The 8606-nt window shown below is 37.7% G+C and overlaps 1 protein-coding gene across 1 annotated transcript; it reads right to left on the bottom strand.

Annotated features, from left to right (window-relative positions):
• Positions 1-101: 101 nt before the first annotated feature.
• On the bottom strand, positions 102-8267 carry LOC112143771 (double-strand-break repair protein rad21 homolog A). Its single transcript, XM_024267970.2, has 14 exons — positions 8113-8267; positions 6946-7136; positions 5920-6049; positions 5722-5821; positions 5164-5270; positions 4852-5049; positions 4621-4746; positions 4391-4516; positions 2511-2734; positions 1821-1974; positions 1512-1657; positions 1126-1305; positions 877-960; positions 102-774 (listed from the first exon to the last, which is right to left on the bottom strand). Exons 2-14 carry the CDS (start codon positions 7087-7089, stop codon positions 583-585), a joined length of 1911 nt encoding a protein of 636 aa, XP_024123738.1. The 5' UTR covers positions 7090-7136; positions 8113-8267; the 3' UTR covers positions 102-582.
• Between the last annotated feature and the right edge of the window lie 339 nt (positions 8268-8606).

The raw sequence follows: 8606 nt of genomic DNA, 5'->3' as shown, positions 1-8606 counted from the left end.
TAATGTATAAAGATACGAAAACAAAAGAAACATTTTTACATAAAACTTGAAATCAATTACTTTTGAGAATTATACATCTGGAACATGACTTTAATGCCAGGTAAGATTTGATGATTTATTGAAGAATTTGCTTTTTGATTGTTAACCACCAAGTGCAACAGGGGAAGAAAATAGGGAAGGTTACATGTCTGAGTAATAAGTACCTTTTCAGGATATTTGCAGTCAATACAGGATTCATTGAGACAAATGCAGGTATTTTATCTAAAAAGTTACATATTTCAATTGAAAGAGGGGCACCAATACAAAAGGCATGGAATGAGCGAACAACAGATTTAAGTTAAAAAGTGAAGCTAAGTGTACAAATTGGTGACTGAAAAAGGTTTTTATTTTTATAAATACACTTGTGACACATTCTTCCTCACAAAATATGAACCACTACTGCATGATTCCATCTGAGGTACAGTAAAATCTTTTTAAAAATAAAAAAAGGGGCAATGGGAAAACAAAACAGGTACAGTTGAGTAAATTATATTAAAAAAAAGCATGTTTGTTGCAAGCAGAGTGTATTGTATTTTCCAATGTCTAAATAAGATTGAATCTTGGTCCAGCGGTGGCGATGATGTCGCTGTAGGGCTGAGTCTGAGTGACCTCAATGGCTTGCTGCTTCTTGAGGACCAAGAAACTGTAAAACTTGGCAGCTGCCTGCTTCCTGTTGTTATTTCGGCACAGGTCAAGCAGGCTAACTGAGTCTGCACCAGTTTTAGCCATAACACGCTGGAAGGAGTCAAGGAGGGGATACATTCATAAAACTATTCATCAAATGAGGTGATAAAAAACAGGCAAGAATTAAAAATAATCACAAAACAACTGTTTTACCTGTAAACCGTGCAGCATCTGTTGGGTTCTTTTGTTCCATCTCTTCTCTTCCTGATCCTGGTCACCACCCTGACCTTCTTCCTCCTGAGAAAGATACAGAGATTAGCATCAACTAGTCAGGTCAACACATCAACGGATAAAATAGATCTAAAGTGTCTATCAATCGAGTGTTCAGGTTTTATGTGACCGATTTATAATAAATGCCCCAGTGTTGTCTTAGGAGGTTGTTGTTTATTCGTGCTCTCTCACCTCCTCTTCATCACTCTCGTCTTTCTTGTCTTTGCCTTTGCTGCCAAGAAGGTCAAGCTCAGGGACAAGCTGGGTGAGGTTGACAGTGGTCTCCTCGGGCGGGAGATCGACCTGAGGCATGTCTAGCCTCTGTGACAAGTCTGAGCGGTCAGCCACTTGCTGCTGCTCTAGAGGAGTCATCTGTCAAAACATGGACAAGGTTAGAGTTCAGCACAGCCATGTATTACACATCATTTCTCATGAACATATTTATCATTGATTAATGTTAACAAATTATGAACTAGCAGATAACATAACAATGCTTAATCATCATTACAATAAATCTGATTCTATATTTGTGTTTTGGGTTAAAATAAATAAACAAGTCTTGAGCTGAGGCTACTCACGGGAAGGGCAGCCTCTTTGTCAATGTTCTTGTGTTTTACACCGCGGGGGGTGGATGGAGGGGGCATGACAGTGTCACTCAGTGTTGCCCTGCTGCTCTCCATGGCAGAAGCTGACAGCATACTGGGCTCCTCCATGATGGTCTGGTCTGAGAGACAGACGGTGGAAATAGTTAAAACAGCAGAAAATGGGAGGCGATTGCAGAATTGTCTACATCTTTGACAACATTAACAATAGCAAAGTAAATTAGCTAATTTCTTTACTCTTGATTCAACTAAAATGTAAGATATGTAACTCCCACAGTAACTCACCAATGACATCTCTGTGTTGAGTCATGACCTCTTCTCTAGGAACTTCAGGATTTTCAAGTTCTTTAAGGAACTCATCCAGGCTGTCTGCTTCACCACCTTTTCTCCTCTTCCTCAGTTCATCTGGCACCAGAGGTGTTAGGCAGCGTGTAAACATCTGGCAAAAAAAGGATTAAGAGCCAAGAGTGTCACTAAAAATGGCAGTGACAAAGAACTCCCCAAAAATAAATATCTTGACTTTTCTAAAAAAAAATAAAAATAAATAAAAATAAAAAAAACACAATCTAAACAGAAAACCATAAAATGTTCTAGAAACTATCAAAATTCATCCAATTTATAGCAAAGTTTTGCATCTGCACATGTATAAATGAAAAATCCTGGATAGCAATGCAATGCATAACCTAAACAATAACAGTTTTCTCCTTGCATCGTTAAAAAATAAACACCAAGTTACCAAAGCTAATCTTACAATTGTTGATACAACATTTACCAAGAAAAGACACCCAGAAGTATCAAAAAACAGTTTGAAATATTTGTTGTTACACAACTGCATTCGACAATATAAATCAAATGTTGAACAGAATTACTCCAAATGATCAGATTTGGTGGGTATGTTAACTGGCTCATTGATTGACTGATTCTATTCTAAAGATTTAAATACACATTCATAAACGGTTCAGAACTTCATGATACCTTGAGCAGCCTGGCATTCCAGAGTGGTTGAGCAGGAAGAGAGAAGAGCTTTTCCACTCCTCCAGTCTCTTTCCACATCATGAGCTTCTTAGTGGGAGGTGCAAGGTCCAGGGTGGTCACAATGTCAGAGTAGTCAGACAGCTGGGCTCTGATGGTCTTGCTGTCCAACTCTTTCACGCTGTCCACAATCAGTTTCCTCTTACGCTTCGCCTTGGTCTCTTTAACTGGACATACGAAATACAAATCAAATGAAAACCGCTTCAATAATTATTCTGATTATAATTAGTCCCCCCCCTCATCAAATATTTTGAACACAGATTTAGAAAAACACCATGGATAGGTATGAATTTAGACTACAAATATACAAGGATGACCTGGGAGACAATTAAACAAAAAACTACTGCAAGTTAGCTAACATGGTTGTGGTGGTCGCTCTGGCATGGCCAGCATGCCAAAGATGTTCCCAAAAGAGTTCAGTGGAGTTGAGGTCATGAATAACAACTGACTATTCCTGACTAAAATCATCTGGAGGTTCCAGAAGTTTAAAACTGCAACAGCAGAATGAAGTGTTTGGGATTTCAGAGAAAGTGGGAAAATTTGATTAGGAATCTTAATCAGCTCTGCTGCTAATTACAGAAACACAAGTTCCCTACAAATGTGGCCCCAATTAAAAATGAATTAAACTTGTTTTCTAACAGAGAGAATCTATTGCCAAAGAGAGTGGTTGAAAAAAAATAATTGACCAAACAAGAATTTTAAAGTTTAGTTATAAGGTCCAGTGTTTTCTTTTCATTTGAACGAGTAAAGAGATCCAAGAATTGTGTGATTTGTCAGCAATTAAACAGTAAGTCCAGTAGTAGGGTTGGTGCAATGTGAAGGTGGAGCACGCTTCACCTTTTCTTAAAGAATAAGACATAAACCCATCTCCAGAGGCTCCATGACGTTTGTCAACATTATAGATTGATAGTTTTAAGTTCTCTCTGATATTGTAAACGGAATTTCTATAACTAATAAAACCTGATTGTAAAGATTAAATTTAGTGTTCACATTTAACACAAGCCAGAAGGGTTGAAATGTTAACCATCAATGAAGCATTTGGTCATTTGTGGGAAAAGGGACGTTTGTCTTCCTGTCTGAAGTGTAAACATTTGAAAACCACCGGCAGCAAAAAATAACCAATTATGAAATAAAAATCTCTCTTTTAAACAACTTCTACATTTACAGAAGAGATAAGTTAGACTATATATTGGGAACACTGTACCTTAATATTTTAGTATTTGTGCCTTGCAGGATATTCACTTTGTATCTGCTTAAACAATAACAAAGAGATGATGTTTTATAATAAGATTCAACTTTAATAATGTTGTGATTTTTAAAAGGAAAACCAACTTCATAGAGCTGCAGTCGAATGAATGGCGGTCTACACCACATGTGTCAAAGTCAAAGCCCGGGGGCGAGATTCGGCCCGCAAGGTAATAATATCCGGCCATTTTATGTTATTGTTATTAATGACCCAATGTTATCTTACGCTTATTTCTAACTAGTATAACTTTTTTCAAACTATATTTTAACTGAGAGTTAAATGTTGAAAGTTATTTTAGGTTTAAATTGATTTATTCTGGAATAACATTCCTGCCTTTTTATTATTAATTTTTATGTTAAAAAGTTGTGTTTTTTTTTTAAGTTTTAAAATTGTAGTTTTAGTGTGTTCAGTAAGGCTTTATCCTGTTCGGCCCAGGAACTACAGTGTGTTTTAGACTTTGGCCCCTGTGCAATTGAGTTTCACATCCCTGGTCCACACAGATTCCAACAATAACACATTAGAACTACATAAAACCCCCTTTTTAGATGCATTTGTTCACAGAATAGATGAAACCTACCTGTGATGTCAATTGGCTCCAGAGCAAAGGCCTCCTCTTCATTGTGGACCAGAGTAGTTTGCTCTGTTTGGTCAGCCATTGCTGGCAGTGGCTCTGCTGGACCAGAGTCTGGACTGTCTGGATTTGCTAGATTAAAAAAAAGGTATAAATTAGTGGAAAAAAATAAACATTTGCTTAAACAACAATGAAAACTTCTTTAATTTTTCACAAGCAAAGTGTTTTAGCCTTACGTGACTGGAGGTTATCAAAGTCGTCTTCATCGTTGTCTTGGTCTGGAGGCATTATGACGCTCTCCGGGATAGCAGGGGGATCATCAAAGATACCACCTCCATCTTCAGAGCTCAGTAGTTTGTCGACTGAAAGATAAACATTTTTTTTACTTCACTATAAATATCTCATGGATTGACAGCTGATCAAAATAGACGAGAGTGAAATAAAAATAAACATAAAAGACAGCGTACCCAGCATTCCTCCATCCGAGTTGCCCATGGAACCATCCCCAAAGTCATCATAATCCATGTGGTTGGATTTGTCAGGAAGATTAGCTGGACCAGGCTCAGCCTCAAGCAGAAGGTTTGATGCTGTGGCACCGTGGATGATGTCCTCCTCAAATGTACTGGCATCACGCATCATCTCTCTGTCATCCATGCCAAAGTCAGCTAAGAAGAACCAGAAATAATTACATATAATAAAGTATAAAAAAACAAATCTCATGACTGTGGTATAACATGTTTGAATCAAAGTGGCAGAGTCAGATTACCGGTTTGACCTACCAAAGTCAGTGTCCTGCAGGAGGCTGAGGTTACCAACATCTTCTCTCATGGTGATTTCTTCTACTCTGCTTTGGTTCAAAGTGAACTGCTGAGCAACATCGATGTCACTGTTGTAAAATAGAAAAGTATCAAATTAAGCCAAAACTCAACAACACAATTTTCTTCAAGTGTTCATGCAATGTAGATGAAAGTGAGTGAGAATCATTTTAGCCGCACATCACAGGGACGCTTCAATTTTGAACTGCTGAATTTTTGTATAAGATTTCATATTTTTAAAACACGTCAAAAATTTGTTTCAGTACTGCAGCAAAAAAAAAATCTGGTAGTTGAATATTAAAAAACTCCTACATTCTAGGGGGGAAAAAAAATCAGATTTAGTAAATGATGTGCAAAATAGCCTTAAAGAAAACATTTAAAAATGTATAGTTAATGTGTTATCAAATATGAAGCCTTTACAGGAAATAGGTTTGTACTCATGTGTCATAAAGAACCACAACTTCTAACTAACACAAACAGGTCTACTTGATTTAACAATGATTGTTAATCTAGTAAACCTACTCCAGGTCAGGAAGTGGCTGGTCAAAATCATGGAACTCCTCAGGTAAAGTGATTGCATTGTATGCAGCCTCTCTGTTTTCCTCAGGTAGATCCACCACACCTGAACAGAAACAATGTCAACATGCAGACCGTCTCTACTATCTGCTTAGCATCAAGAGAATCTCAAACCATCAGCATTTTGATTAAGTTTCCCCTTACCTGGTCTGAAAGCCATTTTAATCTTGATAAAGGCTTCATTGCAGTCAGCAAGCAGGTATTTTGCCTTCCTATGGTAGATCCTGACCACCCCAAGGAGCAGGTGACCCGATGTACGCAAAGCCATTTTCACCTTTAGGAAAAAAAAGTCAAAGAAATATAAGGAGGTATTTACTTTAAGAATATAACAAAACTAGCAATGGACTTTAAAAGTGCAAACACATTTTCTGAATGGTCAACTGTTAGCGAGCACCTGGTCTAACAGAAGCCATTTTAAAAACGAAAATGTCATCACTCAGTTCCTGAACTTCCACAAAAGCTTAAAGTTTTGGGTATATCATAAAATTTTTTAAATAAAGTCTTTGCTTTTCAAACAGTGTTGGAGTCATGTTAGTCAATGAGCAAAGTAGTAATTGTTTAATGGAAACATTGTTGCTTTGTGCACCGTTTAATCACAATATTTTTGTCACAATTTCCTCAGACACTTTCACAGCACGTGGCAGAATCAATCCAACCCAAAAGTAAGACTTTTTATGGTTGTGATTAGCCTGGTGCCATCTCTTGACTCTGCCTGCCAAGCTCACCTCAGAGAGGGGTGCCACAACACTGGCCCGTGGACTCAAATACGGGATAGTGGTGCTATGAGCACAAGCTGTGACTGATTTATCAGCCAATAGAAAGAAGAAACATCTGAGAGTTGTACTAGGCACTGACTAAGGAGCAGAGCCAGGAACGGTTAGCAATCAACTCCCTGTGGTGCTGTTGGCACAGGCCAATTGGTGTACTTTTGAGTAGAATTTTAGTCAAAAGTTTTGCCTTTGCAGTAATAAAAGGAGGAACCTCAAATTGCTAGAATAATAAGATCAATCAGTTAATTTCTATATATTTAAAGTGGGTAAATAAAAAAGTATCGGCTGTACAAGCTTTGTTTTTGTGATTTAAGCCTATACACCTGGAGTAATTCTAATAACAAACATCCCTTAAGATAGCCAAACAGAATCACTACATCTTTTCTTTTCTTTTTGTTACCTTAGGTGAGATGATGCTTTCCACGCTGCTCTCCAAGTTACACTCAAACACATGGGCCTTGGTCAACTTTTTGTCCCAATGGGCCGCCAGCCAGATTTTGGCCAGCGGCCCACGTTTGCTGAGGACAAAGTGGGCGTAGAACATTGCCCCTGTTCACCTGGCCCACACACTCAGACTGCGGGATGGTTCACCTGAAAATACACAAACCTATTTTATGATAACCGACCACTCCAAGGAGAAAAAAAGATTAGACTCGAAACATAGAAAGTTCATAGACAAAAGACAAACTAGTTTTATTCAAAAGCATTCAAAATATGGGCGTAAAAAAGTTATAATAATTTTTCAATGGATGAAAAACGATTAAAGAACACTTAAAAGCACATGTGTGTACGATAAATATAAAGACATTTGAATTCTACTTTACGGAACTCAGGAAACTTCGGTTAAACTTAGTGGCGCGGTACAGACTTTCGCTAAATTAATACTAAAGTAATCTTACTATTTTTCTAATTTTGCCAAAAGACGTTTACAATTTATAGACTTAGCTTGGTAAAAGACTTTATATACGCAAGAAGCAAGAGAAAGAACGAACGTTTTCAAAATAAGCGCCGTCTGAAGTTCCACCTATTTTCAGTCTGGGACCCAAACGCCGCAGAACCACATGTCAATCGAGAGAAAAATATAGCATATTACACAACGTCGAGTACAAATTATGTTGCCTTTTCACGTCAAAAACATTAAGAGAAGAGAAAAAAAAGCAAAATGTGTTACACTGGAATAGAACATAGATATGAATCGTTAAGAGCGCAAAGTAGTACGCAACGCCAGTACATAGTCGGCGCCATCAACGGTTGAAACAAATTAGCTAAGGGCTAACTTGTGAAAGAACAATAAAATTACAGGGAATGTGATTAAATAATTGGCATGTGTGTATTTATAGTAAATTCGCACTTCAACTAATAAACCCCAAAAAACAATTTTCATTTAAAGAAATAAGGCGCCAATCGATTCCCGTTCATACTTTTCTCCGACTAACGTAGTTAGTTGATGGCTAACGCTTGTCTATACAGGAAAGGCCGCATCGACAATACCCGAAAATGCATGAGTCTTTCATTTATTAAAACACACCAAGCAACACAAAAATATTCCCGCTGCAGAAATACGTACGGAAAAGTTATTCTTTAGAGTGAAATCCCAAACGTTAGGTTATTTCTCCCAGCGAATTGTCCCCTGTTGTACTCATTAAAACAGTCAAGATGGCGCCAGCCGCCTTCCTCCCGCTCAGCGCTGTCCTTTTAAAATCGGCAGGATGTTTACAGTCAAAAATGGCGGAGGAGGAGTCTAGCGAGGAAGCCGGGAGGCCGGGAAACTGCCGTGCCCTCTGCCGGACCATAGGGGGCGTTGTTATACCAAATCTTTATAGGCAAATGCACTTGGTTAAAAATTAGTAGGAAATATAAAGGAAAATATAGACAATAAAACACAATATATGGTGCAGGATTTTTTTTATAATTGCTTAACATGTTGGGTGTAATTTTCCGTAAAATATAAAAATGAAAGGCTATTAATAGAAGTAAACACCTAATAATTCAACAGCAATTCATTTTACTGCCAGTTTTTGCTTTTTAAAACATGTCTATAAGGATTTTTGTTTTTTCCTT

The sequence above is a fragment of the Oryzias melastigma genome, linkage group LG16 (assembly GCF_002922805.2).
Source record: "Oryzias melastigma strain HK-1 linkage group LG16, ASM292280v2, whole genome shotgun sequence".
Lineage (NCBI taxonomy): Eukaryota > Metazoa > Chordata > Actinopteri > Beloniformes > Adrianichthyidae > Oryzias > Oryzias melastigma.
Note: the sequence above shows the minus strand (reverse complement) of the source record. Positions and strands in the feature narration are given on the sequence as shown.

Coding starts and splice junctions, on each gene's coding strand:
- LOC112143771 (XM_024267970.2), bottom strand. CDS start 7,089: ATGTTCTACGCCCACTTTGTCCTCAGCAAACGTGGGCCGCTGGCCAAA. Junction 2,735..4,390: donor GGAGCCAATTGACATCACAG/GTAGGTTTCATC, acceptor TCGTATGTCCAG/TTAAAGAGACCAAGGCGAAG. Junction 1,975..2,510: donor GGAATGCCAGGCTGCTCAAG/GTATCATGAAGT, acceptor TTTTTTTGCCAG/ATGTTTACACGCTGCCTAAC.